Source organism: Stegostoma tigrinum, chromosome 39 (genome assembly GCF_030684315.1).
Source record: "Stegostoma tigrinum isolate sSteTig4 chromosome 39, sSteTig4.hap1, whole genome shotgun sequence".
In the NCBI taxonomy this organism is placed as follows: Eukaryota; Metazoa; Chordata; class Chondrichthyes; order Orectolobiformes; family Stegostomatidae; genus Stegostoma; species Stegostoma tigrinum.
In genome coordinates, this window is record NC_081392.1 from 3,668,083 (window position 1) to 3,686,701 (window position 18,619).

The 18,619-nt window shown below is 49.7% G+C and overlaps 1 protein-coding gene across 1 annotated transcript in view; it reads right to left on the reverse strand.

Annotated features, from left to right (window-relative positions):
- LOC125447819 (inositol-trisphosphate 3-kinase A-like) overlaps window positions 1-18,086 on the reverse strand; it is an 80,343-nt gene extending 62,257 nt beyond the window's left edge. The window contains exons 1-3 of the mRNA XM_059640903.1: window positions 17,858-18,086; window positions 15,007-15,280; window positions 14,154-14,527 (exon numbers count right to left, since the gene is read on the reverse strand). Coding sequence (XP_059496886.1) covers window positions 14,154-14,527; window positions 15,007-15,280; window positions 17,858-18,086 — 877 coding nt within the window. The remainder of the gene's footprint in view (window positions 1-14,153; window positions 14,528-15,006; window positions 15,281-17,857) is intronic.
- Between the last annotated feature and the right edge of the window lie 533 nt (window positions 18,087-18,619).

Consider the following 18,619-nt stretch of genomic DNA (forward strand, 5'->3'; position numbering starts at 1 on the left):
ACCAGCACCTCCACATCATTTCTTGAAGTTGAGCTTCTCCTTCTCAGGGGTAATCTGTTAAATGTTTCTTTAAACACACTCCATTGTTCTTCAGGAGCTTTACCCATTAGCAGTTTTCCCAGTTACTGTGGACAGTCTCTGTCTTACCTCATTAAAGTCAGCCATACCCAAATCTAAAATGCTAGTAGGTGGTCCATGTTTTTCCCTTTCAAATGCACTCAATCATGTTATGACCATTATTTAATAAATGTTCATGCATAATTAAGTTACTAATTAAATTTGGCTCATTACTAAATCCAACATGGCTTGTCCCCTTGGTTCCCAGGCACGTTTCTGTCAGACACTAACCTGAACACACTCCAGAAATTCACTGCCTTTCTGACAGGTGCTTGCCTGCCTCTCCCAATCTATGTTAAAGTTAAATCCCCCATATTAAATATCAACGTTGCTCTAGGCCAGAATCAAAGACAAAAACAGATAAGGATGGTATGAATTAGATGGATTTTTATGACAATCCTGCAATTTATGATCACCATTATTTATCCTATTTATTGCTGGCTTTTATTTCATTAATTTAGGAAGGATGTAACAACACTAGAGAAGTGCTTAATATCCTCAAGGAAGAACTGTTCAATTGACACAAGATAAAGAATCAAAGGGCACAGATTTCAGGTAATTGGCAAAAGGGGCAATGGAAGATGCAAGGAAAAATCTTCTTTGTGTAGCGGTAATTGGAATCTAGAAACCACCATCCAAGAGAGTGGTGGCATAAGTTCAAACAAGGTATTTGGAGAATCAGATTCTTAGCTGAAAAGGAAGAATAAACAGGGCTACAAGGAGAAGACCAGAGCATTGGCACTAAGGGGAAAACTAATTTGGAGAGCCAGCACAGACAAGACAAACCAAATGGCCCCCTCTGTGTGCTGTGATGCTGAGCCTAAATTTCCTGACTGCTGTGCTGGAATTTGGACTGGTCTCCATTTAACCAGGCCAGCAATGTAACCACATTAGCCCAAGTTTGCTGCTACAAGTTTCTGCCAGTGCCAGCAACTGTTCCCCACTTATCCTCAGCAGCTGGCTACAAAAGTCAGAGAGTCTCAATTCCCTGTCCAAATAACCTCAGGAGATTCTACGCTTGCACCACCTCATTTTGGCACACTAGTGTTAAGTCTCAGATATCCCTTAGATACAGTCTTGGCTCAGTTTTAAAATTCTTACGCTTGTTTTCAGAACACCCTTAATCACTCCTCTCCATCTCTGTAAACTCCCCTGTCCAGCAATGCTCCAGGTTCTGGAATTGGCACTCTCCTTTTACCTGTAAGATGTCCAAGACTTAGACAAACCCTATCCTCCTTTCTCTGTGAGATTTGGCATGTTTTGTTCGAGCATGTTCTATGTGATTAAGTATCTTGACAAACTCAAGTTCTTGTTACCACAATCTTTTGCATAGAATATACAGAATTTCAAAGGAAGGAACAGGCCAGTGATTCAACCAGTCCTTGCTGAAGTTTTTTCCACTCCCAATTTATTTCCCTCAGTTCCTTTCCCAAAACTTAATCAAATGTAAGAAATTCTTCCAAATTCCCAACCCCTTTCCCTGTTCCAGCAAAGAAAGAAGTCCCCAATTTTCTGAGCCTTGTGCTTTGGAACTATAAACTCTTGGTGTCAGATTCAGCCAAATACATCTTCACTGTCTTCCTTGCCCTTGCTTCACATCCCTCCTGCAATCTGGTGGTCAGAACGTATGCAATCCTCCAACTGTGACCTAACCGAAATCTTTCACAAGCTCCACAGCACTTCCTTGATTCTGTATTTAATCTTAACCACTCGCTTCCTTGCAAATATTTCAGAGATAGTAGGAACTGCAGATGCTGGAGAATCTGAGGTAACAAGGTATACAGCTGGACGAATACAGCAGGCCAAGCAGCATCAGAGGAGCAGGAAAGCTGGCGTTTCGGGCCGAGTGCCTTCTTTGAAATGGGGAGGGGAAGGAGTTTCTCAAATAAATAGGGAGAGGGGGAAGGCAGATAGAAGATAGATGGAGAGGAGACAGACAGGTCAAAGGGACGGGGATGGAGCCAAACAGATCCAACGCATCATCCGACACTTCCACCATCTGCAATCTGACCTCAAAGATATTTTTCCCTCCCCACCCTTGTCTGCTTTCCAGAGGGACCACTCTCTCCGGGACTCCCTGCACACTGCACACTCCTCTCCAACCCCACCACACCCAGCACTCTTCCCTGCAACTGCAGGAAGTACTACACCTGCCCCTACACCTCCCACCTCACCCACGTCCCAGGCCCCAAGGAGACTTTCCACATCAGTGTTCACCTGCACATCTGCTAATGTGGTATACTGCATCCACTGTTCCCATTGTGGCCTCCTCTACATTGAGGAAAGCAAGCGGAAGCTTGGGACTGCTTTGTGGAACACCTACACTCGGTTCACACTAAACAACTGCACCGCACAGTCACAAACCATTTCAACTCCATCTCCCGTTCCTCAGACGACATGTCCATCCTGGGCCTCCTGCAGTGCCACGCCGATGCCACCCGAAGGTTACAGGAACAGCAACTCATATTCCGCTTGGGAACCCTGCAGCCCAATGGTATCAATGTGGACTTCACAAGCTTCAAAGTCTTCACAAGCATCCCAAAACCAGCCCAGCTCAACTCCGCCTCCCTAACCTGTCGTTCCTCTCACCTATCGCCTCCTCCCATCTCAAGCACCATCCCCATCTCCTACCTACTAGCCTCATCCTGCCCCCTTGACCCACCTGTCCTCTCTGGGCTGACCTATCCCCTCCCTAACTCCCCACCTACACTCACCTTTACTGGCTCCATCCCCACCTCTGACCTGTCTGTCTCCTCTCCACCTATCCTCTCCTCTATCCATCTTCTATCCACCTCCCCCTCTCTCCCTATTTATTTCAGAACCCAGTTTCCTTCCCTCATTTCTGAAGAAGGGTCTCGGCCTGAAACGTCAGCTTTCATGCTCCTTTGATGCTGCTTGGCCTGGTGTGTTCATCCAGCTCTACACCTTGTTAGTTCCTTGCAAATGCCCACTTCAACTTGCATCTTCTTGCATCACTCTGTATTGACATCTTGTCTGTGCTCAGATCATTTATATAAAACAGATAACGGGATGTTCCAGGGCAGATAACTTTCTCATTATCCCACTCATCTCAAGGTGCTTCCTTCCAGCCCATCCCCAATCAATCAATCACTAGTTATACCATTATATTCCACTGAATAACATCTTAATAGGTCAAAAATTAAAGCAGCTAAAGCTCAGTGGGGAGAACCTTTACTTGTGGCAGAAGGGTCAAATTCCCTCTTCAGAAACTTGAGCAGCGTTAAGGCTCAGCAAGCTATCCATTTCAATATTGTTTTAATCTTCAATTATTGAAAATGCAAGAATAAAAATGAACCTTACATTTCAAACTGAAGAATCATCAAATGAGTTAACATTTCAGATCCAGATAACTTGGGTATGAACAGAGTACACATGACACAATTGTCTGCCTGTTCTGAGTCCTTATTGATATCCCACCAAAATCCATGCGGGTCCTCACTGTCAAGATTCTCTGTTCTCTTTGCAGGTCCTCACCGATCCAGTGATTCCCCATCCTTGGAATCCAATTGTTGGACAGGGAGGATTTGAATTTTTGCATCAGCATATTGTCCTCCTGAGGCTTTTCCAGTCTGCTCTGCTTACTTATACCTCCTGGTACATTTGCAACATAAGTTTATACAAGACCGTGCTAGGCTATGAAACACTGTCTACTATAACTGGATAAAGCACAAGGAAGGAAGATGGAGATGGAGCTGATGGTTTTGGAGACTGTGGGTGGGGCGGGGGGGTGTGATGGGAGGCAATTATTTTCGTGAGCAGGTCACTGAAGTTACAGCATTTAATAACAGACCTGCCAAATGCAACTTTCCAACACCAGAAACAGACAAGGATGTCAGCAAACTGGAACTACAATGCTTTTCACCTCATCTGACCCACAGCCCAACACCTATCGTTCTAATAGTGGCCTGTACAGTTCCATCAAACAGAGGCACAGTTCTATCCCTACAACACCAGTTCTTCACTGCATAATGTTTGGGTACAATATTGGATAGAGGCATTTATGTAGTTCCTAAACCCACACCCCACCTAAGCCCCAAATGACACTTTGAAAAAGCATTCAACAAAAAGGAAAGCAAGGAATAAGCAGAAGGTAGAATCGTAAGCATTAACTGTGCTAAATTATTGGACTAATATATCAACAGAAACAGCACTGTTGTGTTGAGGTAAGACAAACAGCAGAGGTGACCAGGTCCACCAAGGTAATCGGAACCTTTTAGGGAACAAAAAAAAGCAAGTCTTCATGCACGCTTACACAGGCGTCTTGGAAGAGATAAACTGTGAAATGGTTAAAAGTGACCAAGAAGCATTATCATTGACAAAAAGGGAAAGATTAGAGAAGTTAGTTACCTAAAGGTTGGGATCAGAGGCAAAAGAAAGAAGGCCGAGGGAAGTTTGAGAAGAAATACAAGTAGTGTGAAATATTCTATTCCCAGTTCTATTGAACAAAACTGAAGTCAGAAGATTAGAGATAGGCCAGTATATAGTTCCCCATCATGTAGCACACTTGGGCCACTACACGCATTTGCCTGTGAGACCCAATGGCTGGTTTAACAAGGTCAGGGTGTCACACAAATGAAGAATGTGGTAGATTATCATTAAATAAACCAGAAAAAGAATAATGCAAAAAGTAAACTGCAGTCAGTGTTTTGTCGAAACCAGAGCCCTATGCCCAATTCAGCGGCGTTCAGAAGGTAAATTTAATTACTAACAAACTACATGCTCCTTAAGCTGATCATCCATTTAGTGTGCCTGAATGAGGTATTAACAAAGTTTTCTTTCAAAAAAAAAACATTCCTCCAAAAACATACTTCAAAATATTTAAATGTTTTGTAATGAATTTTTAAAATGTATTTTTAAACTTTAATTGCAGAAGTTGCAAAAAAATCCAGCTTGTTTCCATACACGTACCTCAACATGATTTAATAACCTTATTATTTGCAATATAAATTTCACATTCGGTCTACAGCCTAAGGCAAAACATTCCAGAGTGGAAATTGCAGTATAGATAAATTCTTCTTCCTATAATGATGTTTCACTGTGAGATGCCTCAGTACAATTTCAATATACTTGGTGCTCAGAATGAACTCTTGGTTAGGTGTAAAATTCAACTTGTTCTACAGTTTCCAGTTCAGAGTACTATGGCTGAAAGAATTTTGACAGATTACCAGAGGTAAACAGTTGTTCCTGCCACCAAAAAAATGGAGCTCTTAGATTATGAGGAGCTGCAACACTGAAATGACTTAATGTTTTTGTCCAATAGAACCACTGAAAATAGGTATGTTTTAAGTTTTGGACTGTAATTCTCAGTGTTAATAACGAAAACAGAGTTAGGCCAGGCGAGTCTCACTTCAACAACAGAAAGCCATTTTGTAACTTGAATTATAAATTACGTGATTAAGTGTCTAAAATGATACAAAGTAGTCCAGTATTGATCTCTGAAAACAAGTTTGTTCTTAGCAAATACACAGGAATCCAATAAAAATCGAACACAATGACTATAGATGTGACGTCCATGGACTTTGAGCAAATCATTGACATGGAGTCACAGAGATAATTGGTGTAGACAAGGAGGTGGGGGATGGATAGCACGTTGGTTTGAAGGGAAGAAACTGGTCAGATCATAAAATAATACAGCATGGAAACAGACCCTTCAATCCAACAGTCCACATCAACCATGTTCCCAACCTGCCTGTGACTGCCCCATATCCCTCCAAACCTTTCCTATTCATGTAATTATCCAAATGTGTTTTAAATGTTTTAACTATACCTGCATCCACCACTTTCTCTGTGAATTCCAGAGTGGAGAAAGGTCGCTCCTCAAGTTTTTAAATCTTTCTTCTCTCACCTTAAAAATATGCCCCCTAGTTTTGAAATCCCCCACTCTAAGGCTATTTACCTAATCTGTGCCCCTAATGATTTCACAAACCTCTATAAAGGTCAACCTTACTTAAACCTCCTACACTTCAGTGAAAGAAGTCCCAGCCTTTCCAATCTAGTTTCTTATCTCAAAATCTCCATTCCTGGCAACATTCTGGTAAATCTTTTCTGAACAGTCTCCAGTTTAATAATATTCTTCTGTTGGGGATATGGACCAAGACAGCTTGGTAATAGAAGATGGGCTCTTTCTGGAATGCAATTTTGATGTATTGTAGTATGAGAATGGTACGTTCAGCTTTTATGAATTACCAAACCATGGGCAATCTCTCTCAGGGCTGTCACATGCTCAGAACACTTGACTAAATAACAATCACTGTTGCCAAAACAAACAATTCCTGTCAGTCATCCTTAGTTTAGTGGGCATTAAAGTAGTGACAATTCAATCACTTCATCCCAGTATTGACAAACTTACAAATTACTCAATCTTAAAATAATTCAGTTTACTGCTTTGTCATCCCACGATAAAGGGATAAAAGGGAAGTTTCTTTACTGAGACCAGTCAGTTCAACAAAATTCTTTTGGGAGTCTCTGTCTCAGGTATACAATTTATTTCAATAACAGTGCCAGAGGGTTATCGGTTACAACGCTGCTGACGTTGAGTAGTGTTTAATCACAGCAACTACATCACAACAAAACATCTGACGGCCAACACAGACAGACGCTGGACTTTCATAAAACCATACACTCAGCCACAGATGCAGAGTTAATCACAGCAACAATCATCAGCCTGAAAGGCTAATTCTTCCTTCCTCCATAGATATTCCTCGATCAGCCGAGTGATTATGATTATGATTACAAAGTATGCACAAGCAATAAAGGTGGTGGCATTATGTACTCCACTGAGAGAAACTGAGCTCATCAAGAACACTGCTACCTTGAGTAAAATATTCAAACAGCCATTTTGTTCAGTTTTATTTCTTTCACTCAGGCTTGTTTTTAAAACCTATAACCACAACTTAGGCTAACCCCTTATTTACCAAGGAATTATAGGAATCAAATTTCGAGAACCAATGCTCTCAAATGCGATTTGGATGCCATTATTGACACATCCCGAAATCTTTGTAATCTCACAATTTAGTTAGAACAGACACAGATGGTTTTGTCTCAGGCACTATCAAGATTGTGCTGATCATATCCTTCCGGCCCTGCAAAATAGCTTTGAAAAAAATAAATTAGATTAAACACAAAAACAACAGTCATTAGAAGGAACACATTAGGAACAGGCTCGCAACAGCCTGAAGGAATTTTGTAAAGATGAGGGATGCGTGAACAATAACATGCAAGCTTGTAACAAGAAATTAAAAATTCCCAAAGATGGTATTTTCTTTCACTCGCCTTTATGTCTCTGAAACATGGATAATAATTACAGACCTATAGAAACCTCTGAATTGCACTTAGATGCGCCTAAACTTCCAAATAAAGACTATAAGACAAATGAAGTTGCAAGAGCATTAGAAACTCTAAAGCCTGACTTCCAGCAAAAGAAAATGTCAGTATTTTAGCCATGTGATCAGAGCTGAAAAGCTGGAGAATTTCCACGGGGCCAAGTGGAGGGCAGCAGGAATAAAGATTGCAAAGGGCTATATGGGTGGTGGTGGACACAGGGCGATTTCAGATGAGTTAGGGTGAGGATGGGACAGGTTGGCACAAGACAGACATAGCATAGCATAGCATAGCACAGCATAACACGGAATCAGATCTCCCAACACGAGTTGGTACCAAAAGACAGAGTTTCACATCCTTGATTCCAGAACACACTGCAATAAGTGTAATACATTACAAATGTGATCACTGCTGTCATTGTAGACAGTAAGCTCCCACAAGCATTGCAAAGTCACAACGATGAGATTAACTGAGGATTTTTTTTACGTCAGTTTGAGGATAGTTATCAATCTTGGCCTGACAGCACTGCTGCACCCTGCTTTAACAGTGTTGCGTTATCATAAGGTTAAAGCCTATGCCTTCAACACTGACGAGTCAACTTAGATTACGCAAAGGCTTGAAGAGCAGAACTTCAACTTCCACCTTTGGACTGCATTGAGAGAGTTATCAACTGAGTAACTCGAGACTACATGCATTCGCAACAGTGCAAGGGGTTTCACAGGAATGTAAACAAACAGGGTGGACACTGATTCAGACAAGATATTAGTGTAGATGACTAAAACCATGGCCAAAAAGGAAGGTAACAAAGTGTGGAGCTGGATGAACACAGCAGGCCAAGCAGCATCTCAGGAGCACAAAGCTGACATTTCGGACCTAGACCCTTCATCAGAGAGCTGATGAAGGGTCTAGGCCCGAAACGTCAGCTTTTGTGCTCCTGAAATGCTGCTTGGCCTGCTGTGTTCATCCAGCTCCACACTTTGTTATCTTGGATTCTCCAGCATCTGCAGTTCCCATTATCGCCAAAAAGGAAGTGTTAAGGATCTCATAAGTAGGGAAAATAAATGGGGGCAGAGCAGTTTAGGGAGGGACTTCCTAAGCTTAGGATCCAGGTACGTAAGGTACAAGTAGTTCTTTATGAATTGAGTGTGGTGCCTGCGCACGTGTGCGTGTGCGTGCGAGGTTACTAGATATTGTTCAGTTATGTGAGTGCAATACTAAAGGCATGATCATCATTGTCTGAAACAATTAAAAGTAGGGATGTTTGAGAGGCCAAAATTAAAGGAATGCATAGATCTTCAAGGGTCATAGGGCTGCAGCAAGTTAGAGATGGGGACGTGGGGGGGCAATGGATTGGCCTGAAAAGACCAAGAATTTTAAAATCAAGGTGTTTTTGTGTTAGCAGCCAACAGATCAGTCAACTTGGGGTGGGGGAGAATCAACAGGGCTGGTTGGGAGTAGAGAGGAAGATAACAAAAGCTGGAATTAACTTTAGGTTTACGGAGGGTGAAAAGGGGAAAACAGACCTGAAACTCTTGAAGACGCTTCATGTAACCCCAGAGCCTATTTCAATTTGCAGTCCGTCTTTGGTCATTCACCTCAGCTGGATTCCTGCAATTGCCTTTCACTTCCACAGCTAAGGAAATCCAATAGTGTGCCAGGCTACTGCTCACGAACTGATGAATCCCACAGTATCAGACAAGGTGACCCAAAACAAGTATCAAGGAGACAGAGAGCTTTGTGTCATGCTGCAGTGATAACAATCTCTGCAAATGTCAGCAAAACAAACAAATGGATCATTTACTTCCGGAAGAAAGGAAGAGGACACGACCCCGTCTACACGAAAACTATGGCTCAGTCAAGTTCCTCGGAGTGACAGTTACCTACAATCTGCTGCGGACCTCCCATGTTGCTGCGATGGTCGAGGCGGCACAACAGCACCTTTTCTTCATTAGAAGACTTATGAAACACAGCATGTCTATAAGGACCCACACCAACTTTTACAGATGGATACTGTGTGCATAACAGCTTGGTACAGCAACTACTCTGGCCAGGACCGTAACAAACTACGAAAAGTTGTGCGCACAGCCCAGGCCATCAGGAAAGCCAACCTCCTCCATGGACTCCATTTACACTTTTTGTTGCCCTAGAAAAGCTGCCAAAGACCCCTCCCACCCCAGTAATACTCTTTTCAAACCTCTTCCGTCAGGCAGAATATATAGAAACTTGAACTCACGCACCAACAGGTTCAAGAACAGCTTCTTCCCTGCTAAATGGACCTCTCTGATTTCAAACCTAATGTTGACCTTGCTTTGTTGACTGTGCAGTCCTAACCTTGTACATCTTGCTTTGTCTACATACCCTGTGGTCTCTAAATCCTTGTTTGCTATCATCTGCCTGTGCTGCTCACAAAATGAAACTTTTCACTGCACCTAAATATTTGCAACAACAATAAACCAAGAAAACAATTGGAAGCTGACCAAGAAGGTCACAAGCTCATAAGATTTCTCTAAAAAGATTCAGAGAGAAGATTTACAAGATGTTCCTGGGATTGAACGGCTTGAGCTCTAAGGAGAGGCTGAATAGGTTGGGACCTCCTAGAAGTGTTGGAGGCTGACAGCTGACCTAACAGAAGTTTTTAAAATAATGAAGGGCAGGGATAGGGTGAGTAGCCAAAGTCTTTTTCCCAGGGTAAGGGGGACCAGAACTACAAGGCATAGATCTACGTTTCACAGGGCAAGATTCAAAAGGGATCTAAGGGCCTACTTTTTCATACAGAGGGTGGAATAAGCTGCCAGAGATGATGGTGAAGGGGAGTACAATCATAACATTTAAAAAGCATCTACGTGAATAGGAATGGTTTGGAAGGATTTGGGCTAAATTCTGGCAAATGGAACTAGATTCATTTAAGATATCCGGCCGGCACGGATGAGTTGGACCGAAGGTCTGTTTCCATGCTGTGTAACTCTGTGATTCTATTATCAAGAGCAGGAGTGGGCCCTCAAGCCTCCTCCACCATTCAATAAAATTGTACCTGATGTCCTTTTGGCCTCAAGCTCCTTTTCATGTCTGTCTCTATCTCCCCAATAATCCTCAATTCCCTCAATCAAAATCTAATCTGACTCGGCCTTAAGTACAGTTAAATGTCAGCCTCCACCGCTCTCTGGGACATTCAGACTCTCAACCTTCAGAGAAAAGATCACAGGTATTTCTCCTATAACGCGGTAGTTGCGATCTTGTGCGATCAAAAACTGCCACAGAAAATCACGTTATCTGAAAACCACCATACCTGTACAGCATAAAGTTTGACTAAAGAAACAGCATCCACCATTCAATCACGATACGGGCAGTCTATCTGCACATAATTAACACATCAGAAATAGTGGATCGAACAGAACAGCTGCAAACACCCAAAACAAGAATAACTCCTTTTCTTAAAATCAACAAGAGAACAACCACTAAAGCAAGAGGATGTTGGCTTCCAGCTCTATTCGTAATTTAAATAAATTCTGGAGTAACAAAGGTTATCTGCTGCACAGAATCTAAATGCAGTTTGCGTTTCAACAGAAAACAGTCCTCATGACAGTTTCTCTGTCGGGACATGATAACCCAAATAGCAAATGAATGCAGCAAACTGCTGGAAAACGAATGAAACAAAAAATAACAGAACAGGCAAAGAGCTATTTCAGTCTAGCCCACACCCAAAACATTTGTACGGTACACACCATCAACTTGATCAGTCTGACAGAGAACACCTTCCACGTAAGCGGCAAGTGTCTACCCCACGGTTTTCTGCAGGGAAAGCACTCCCTAGACTACACAACCCAATCCTCTCACTATAGCTCTAGGTACAAGTCCCGCTTCCCTTAGCGCTACAGAAGTGTCAAATCCTCCACTCCCCAGATACGCATATACTGTATTAACCCCTCTGCCTCTTGCACACCCACAAACCACCTGAATTCCTCACTCCCCACTGGAGTCACATCAGTCCACACCACCCTTACCCTGGGTGCATGAACTCGCCCAACGCAGGGCATATCACATAAATGGCTCCCAGCCTGCACAGGTGAACTCCCTCCCCCAACACACACCTGTTCCAATGCTGGTGCTGCCACGTCACCAGCTGCACATACATAAACACAAACACCCACCCTGCTCTTTAGCCCAGATTGATTGGCATCAGAAAGAGGTAGTGGGAAGAGAAAAAGAGGTGGGGTGGGGGCCGACGAAGCGGGCAGGGGGGTCCTCAACAGGGCAGGCGGGCGGGCAAGCGGGCTTCGACCAGGGCGGGGGGGGGGGGGCTCGATGAGATCAGGGGGGAAGCTCCTCGACCAGGGCTTGGGAGGGCCGGGGCTCGACCAGGGCCTGGGGGGGGGGGCGGGGAGAGGGAGTCCGGGGGGGGGGGGGGGGAGAGAGAGGGAGTCCGGGGGGGGGGGGGGGGAGAAGAGGGAGTCCGGGGGGGGGGGGGGGGGGGAGAGAGGGAGTCCGGGGGGGGGGGGGGGGGGGGGAGGGAGTCCGGGGGGGGGGGGGGGGGGCGTGGTGGGGGGGGCGTGGTGGGGGGGGGTGGGGGGGGGCGGTGGGGGGGATCCGGGGGGGCTCCGGGGGGGGGGGGAGGGAGGGAGTCCGGGGGGGAGGGGGGGAAGAGTCCGGGGGGGGGGGGGGGGGGAGAGAGGGGGAGGGAGTCCGGGGGGGGGAGAGGGAGTCCGGGGGGGGGGAGGGAGTCGGGGGGGGGGGGGGAGAGGGAGTCGGGGGGGGGGGGGAGAGAGAGGGAGTCGGGGGGGGGGGAGAGAGAGGGAGTCGGGGGGGGGGGGAGAGAGAGGGAGTCGGGGGGGGGGGAGAGAGAGGGAGTCGGGGGGGGGGGGAGAGAGAGGGAGTCGGGGGGGGGGGAGAGAGAGGGAGTCGGGGGGGGGGGGGGGAGAGGGAGTCGGGGGGGGGAGAGGGAGTCGGGGGGGGGGAGAGGGAGTCGGGGGGGGGGAGAGGGAGTCGGGGGGGGGGGAGAGAGGGAGTCGGGGGGGGGGGAGAGAGGGAGTCGGGGGGGGGGAGAGAGGGAGTCGGGGGGGGGAGAGAGGGAGTCGGGGGGGGGGGAGAGAGGGAGTCGGGGGGGGGAGAGAGGGAGTCGGGGGGGGGAGAGGGAGTCGGGGGGGGGGGGAGAGAGGGAGTCGGGGGGGGGGGAGAGAGGGAGTCGGGGGGGGAGAGAGGGAGTCGGGGGGGAGAGAGAGGGAGTCGGGGGGGGGAGAGAGGGAGTCGGGGGGGGGGGAGAGAGGGAGTCGGGGGGGGGGAGAGAGGGAGTCGGGGGGGGAGAGAGGGAGTCGGGGGGGGGGAGAGAGGGAGTCGGGGGGGGGGGAGAGAGGGAGTCGGGGGGGGGGGAGAGAGGGAGTCGGGGGGGGGGAGAGAGGGAGTCGGGGGGGGGGGAGAGAGGGAGTCGGGGGGGGGGAGAGAGGGAGTCGGGGGGGGGGGAGAGAGGGAGTCGGGGGGGGGGAGAGAGGGAGTCGGGGGGGGGGAGAGAGGGAGTCGGGGGGGGGGGAGAGAGGGAGTCGGGGGGGGGGAGAGAGGAGTCGGGGGGGGGGGGAGAGAGGGAGTCGGGGGGGGGGGAGAGAGGGAGTCGGGGGGGGGGAGAGAGGGAGTCGGGGGGGGGAGAGAGGGAGTCGGGGGGGGGAGAGAGGGAGTCGGGGGGGGGAGAGGGAGTCGGGGGGGGGAGAGAGGGAGTCGGGGGGGGGAGAGAGGGAGTCGGGGGGGGGGGAGAGAGGGAGTCGGGGGGGGGAGAGAGGGAGTCGGGGGGGGGGAGAGAGGAGTCGGGGGGGGGAGAGAGAGGGAGTCGGGGGGGGGAGAGAGAGGGAGTCGGGGGGGGGGAAGAGAGGAGTCGGGGGGGGGGGGAAGAGAGGGAGTCGGGGGGGGGGAAGAGAGGGAGTCGGGGGGGGGGGAAGAGAGGGAGTCGGGGGGGGGGAAGAGAGGGAGTCGGGGGGGGGGAAGAGAGGGAGTCGGGGGGGGGGGAAGAGAGGGAGTCGGGGGGGGGGAAGAGAGGGAGTCGGGGGGGGGGGAGAGAGGGAGTCGGGGGGGGGGGGGGGAGAGAGAGGGAGTCGGGGGGGGGGGGAGGGGAGTCCGGGGGGGGAGAGGGAGAGGGAGTCCGGGGCGTGGGGGAGAGGGAGTCCGGGGGGGGGGGGGGGAGAGGGAGTCGGGGGGGGGGAGAGAGGGAGTCGGGGGGGGGGGGGGGAGAGGGAGTCGGGGGGGGGGGGGGGAGAGAGGGAGTCGGGGGGGGGGGATGGAGTCCGGGGGGGGGATGGAGTCCGGGGGGGGGGATGGAGTCCGGGGGGGGGGATGGAGTCCGGGGGGGGGGGGAGGGGGGAGTCCGGGGGGGGGGGGGAGGGGGGAGTCGGGGGGGGGGGGAGAGGGAGTCGGGGGGGGGAGAGGGAGTCGGGGGGGGGAGAGGGAGTCGGGGGGGGGAGAGGGAGTCGGGGGGGGGAGAGGGAGAGGGAGTCCGGGGCGTGAGGGAGAGGGAGTCCGGGGCGTGGGGGAGAGGGAGTCCGGGGCGTGGGGGAGAGGGAGTCCGGGGGAGAGGGAGTCCGGGGGGGGGGGGGGGGGTCGACGAGGTCGGGGGGGGTCGACGAGGTCGGGGGGGGATGAAGGTGTGCTGAATCAACACCGCAGGCCGGACTACTTGTGCCACCAAAATTTTCCCCCTTCAGGCCCCAATCACTCACCCCGAGGCTGTCCTCCAGGCCCAGGCCCAGGCCCAGGCCCAGGCCCAGTCGTTGTTGTTGAGGTCTCGGCATCGCTGGAAGGGCTGAAATCATCCTCGGATTCCTCGAAAGAAGACGAGTGTCCAGCGGAGGATAACGATGAGCCCGACAGTTTACGAAGCAACAGCGAGGGAACTGGGGAGCCGCCACAGCCGCTGTCCGAAGACCGGCACTCTTCGTCCGGCTGATCGTCGGCCGCCCGCTCGGGACCGGAGCCCAGCAGCAGCGACTCGTCCTGGGTCACAATCAGCTGCGGGATGAGCCTGCGGGGGCCCGAGGATCTGGCCAGGCCTGGCTCCCCGCCCTCCTTCCCCGGGCCGTTTGTGTTCTCCGGGCTTTTTCATCAAACTCCGAATCCCCGCATCGCAGGGCCCCGAGCGGAGCCGCTCCTCAGGCGGACGCCCCGAGCTGCTCCTCTTCCCCGCCCCTGCTGTCAATCACCCGGAGACCCCTCTTCCCCGCCCCTGCCGTCAGTCACCCGGAGACCCCTCTTCCCCGCCCCTGCCGTCAGTCACCGCGGAGGACCCCTCTTCCCCGCCCCTGCCGTCAATCACCCGGAGACCCCTCTTCCCCGCCCCTGCCGTCAATCACCCGGAGACCCCCTCTTCCCCGCCCCTGCCGTCAGTCACCCGGAGACCCCTCTTCCCCGCCCCTGCCGTCAATCACCCGGAGACCCCTCTTCCCTGCCTCTGCCGTCAATCACCCGGAAACCCCTCTCCCCGCCCCTGCCGTCAATCACCCGGAGACCCCCTCTTCACCGCCCCTGCTGTCAATCACCCGGTGACCCCTCTTCCCCGCCCCTGCCGTCAATCACCCGGAACCCCTCTCCCCGCCCCTGCTGTCAATCACCCGGAAACCCCACTCCCCGCCCCTGCTGTCAATCAGCCGGATCCCCCTCTCCCCGCCCCTGCTGTCAATCACCCGGAAACCCCTCTCCCCGCCCCTGCTGTCAATCACCCGGAAACCCCACTCCCCGCCCCTGCAGTCAATCAGCCGGATCCCCTTCTCCCCGCCCGTGCTGTCAATCACCCGGAAACCCCACTCCCCGCCCCTGCTGTCAATCAGCCGGATCCCCCCTCTCCCCGCCCCTGCTGTCAATCACCCGGAAACCCCACTCCCCGCCCCTGCTGTCAATCAGCCGGAGCCCCCTCTCCCCGCCCCTGCTGTCAGCCTCCGGAGGCCCCATCCTGCCCCTGCTGTCAATCAGTGGGAGACCCGTCCAGCTCCTGATGCCAATGTGCTTGATGGTGCAGGTGTTAAAACAACAACCTCTCCCTCAATGTTAACAAAATGGAGGAGCTGACCATTGACTTCAGGAAGCCAACTGGAGGGTTATGCCGCAGTCTGCATTGATGGTGCTGAGGTGGAAAGGGTCAAGAGCATCAAGTTCCTGGGAGCGACGATCACCACAATCTGTTTTGGGTCCACCCCATGTTGAAGGGATGGTCAAGAAAGCACAACAACATCTTGACTTCCTCAGGAGGCTAAGGAAATTTGGCATGTCCACAAGGACTCTTACCAATTTTTATAGATGCACCATAGGGAGCATCCTGTCTGGATGCATCATTGCATGGTATGGCAACTGCTCTGCTCAAGACCGCAAGAAACTATGAAAGGTTGTGAACACAGCCCAGTCCATCATTTTAACCACTCCCACCCATTGACTCCATCTACACTTCCCACTGCCTCGGAAAGCAACCAGTATAATCAAAGAACCCTCTCACCCTGCCCACGCTGTCTTCATCCCTCTTCTGTTGGCAGAAGATGTAAAAGCTTGTATACACGCACCAACAAATTCAACAGCTTCTTCCCAGCTGTTATCAGACTTTTGAATGGACCTCTTTAATGTTCATTTGATCTCTGTTTGCACCTCTCAGCAGCTCTAATCTTTTTTTCCCTGCAATCTCTTCTGTTACCCTGATGCACAGTATCAAGTATGAATTGCCTGTTAAAGCACTTAAGACAACACTTTTCGCTGTACTTTGGTGCAGGTTACAGTAGTAAATTAAATCAATCACCAAAAGACTCGCATGACTCCTGCTATCTATCATCCAGTGACCCCATCTTTGCATATGATGTTATTAACTGAGAGACACCACCCTGCTCCTGCTGTCATTCAACAGGAGACCTTGTTGTCTGGTGTACTGACCTCTACATTGCAGAGGCTTAGCACCAGCTCATGGCCACCTTTCCTATCTTCCCATGTTCCATGATCCACCATCCAACATAAGGACACATATTGTGACCACAGCGGCCTCTAACCTCATTTTATGTTGGGATCTCCCCATCACAGCCTCCAAGCTCATAGTCACCCATCCCCATACAGCCTTCTTCTACCTTCTTCCCAAAATCCACAAACAGGACTACCCAGGCAGACACATTGTTTCTGCCTTTTCCTGCCCCATAGAACGTATCTCTTCGTACTTTGACTCAATGTTTTCTGACCTTGTCCAGTTCCTTCCCAGTTACATCTGTAATTCTTCTGATGCTTTACATATTCAAAATTTCCAGTTCATGGGTGCTAGCCACCACCTCTTCTTCACCATGGACTTGCAATCCCTTTACACGCCCATCCCCCATCAGGATGGTCTCAGGGCTCCAAACTCCTTCCAGGCCTGAACCATCACCATCCACCACCATGCTCCTGTGCCTGGCTGAGCTCGTCCACACTTTGAACAACTTCTCCACAGCAAAGGGACTTAAAGCTAATCAACTTACTTCATGCTGGTGAACGTCTCAGTATTGGATTAGAAGAACCCAGATTCAGACCCATTGTCAAATCACTTAAAAAGGGACAGCACGGTGGCTCAGTGGTTAGCACCGCAGCCTCACAGCACCAGGGACCCGGGTTCAATTCCCACCTCGGGCGACTGTCTGTGTGGAGCTTGCAGATTCTCCCCATGTCAGCATGCGTTTCCTCTGGGTGCTCTGTTTTCCTCCCACAGTCCAAAGATGTGCAGGTTAGGTGGATTGGCCATGCTAAATTGCCTGTAGTGTTCAGGGGTGTGTGGGTTATAGGAGGATAGGTCTGAGTGGGATGCTTCAAGGGGCAGTGTGGACTTGTTGGGCCAAAGGGCCTGTTTCCACACTGTAGGGAATCTAATCTTAAGTCCTCTCACTTGCCTTGATTCAAAGGTGTGGCCATGGGTATCCACATGTATCTCAAAATTATGCCTGTCATTTTGTGAGGTTTGTGGAACATTGCTCATTTCAGTCCTACTCAGGTCCATCTCTAAAACTCCTTGAATGGTACAATGATGACATCATCGTTGCTATTTCCCTCTCTCCTTTGGAATTGGAAACATTTATCAATTTCAGTTCCAATTTCCAATCTGCTCTCCCTTCACACAGTTCATCTCTGACTCCTCCATTCTTTTCCTTGACATTTTGGTTTCCATCTCTGGAACAAGCTGACCACCCGTATCCACTACAAACCCAAAAATTCCCACAGTATACATCCCACTATACATCCTCACATCCTGCTTGCTGGAAAAACTCTATTCCATTCTCTTGGGTTCTCCATCTCCATCGCATCTGTTCTGACGATGACAACTTTTGCAGGAGGACTTCAGAAATATCTGCCATTTTCGTCAACTGGGATACCTGCCACTGTGGTTGATAGGACCATCAGCTCCATCCAACCATTTCCCAGTCTTTGCCTTTACCCTTTCTGTTCCCTCGCACAACACTGATAGGGTCCACATTGTTTTCACTTTCCATTCCACCAATATCTGCATCCAAAGGATCATAAGGCACCATTTCCACAACCTCCATCAGGATGCCACCAGTAGACCTATTTCCCCCAACTATCTTGTCAGCATGCTGCAGAGACCATTCTGTCCAGGATACCTGAACCACTCTGACTTCAATCCCAACATGACTCCGTGGCCGCATGGCACCTTCCTATTGAATAGCAGAAGGTGCAACACCTGCCCGTGCTCCAGAGACACTTCCCAGAAGAAGCAACGATTTACCTGTACTTTATTCACTGCTTCCAATGTGACCTCCTCTACGATGGGGGCGATGAAACGCAGACTAGGTAGCTGCTTTGTAGAACATCTAACATTTGGCCAACATTCCTGTCTCAGGCCTGCTGCAGTGTTCTAGCAAGGTCCAGTACAAGCTGATAGAACAGCATTTCACTTTCCACTTGGGAATCCTGCAGCCTTTTCGAGTTCAATAACTTTAGAACCTGACATCTTCTTCTATGTTCTTTACCCACCCACACAGCTCCAGGCCCTAGGTCCTGTCATGACGTGGGCTACTCTTAGTACATTATCCCCAACTAATGATCCATTTTATCCACTTATCTTTCTCCATGGCTTACCATTATCCATGCTTTTATTCTGTAATTGTCTTCATTTACACCTGTCACATACACACACTCACACCACCAATCCATCTACAACGTATATAACATCTTTTGA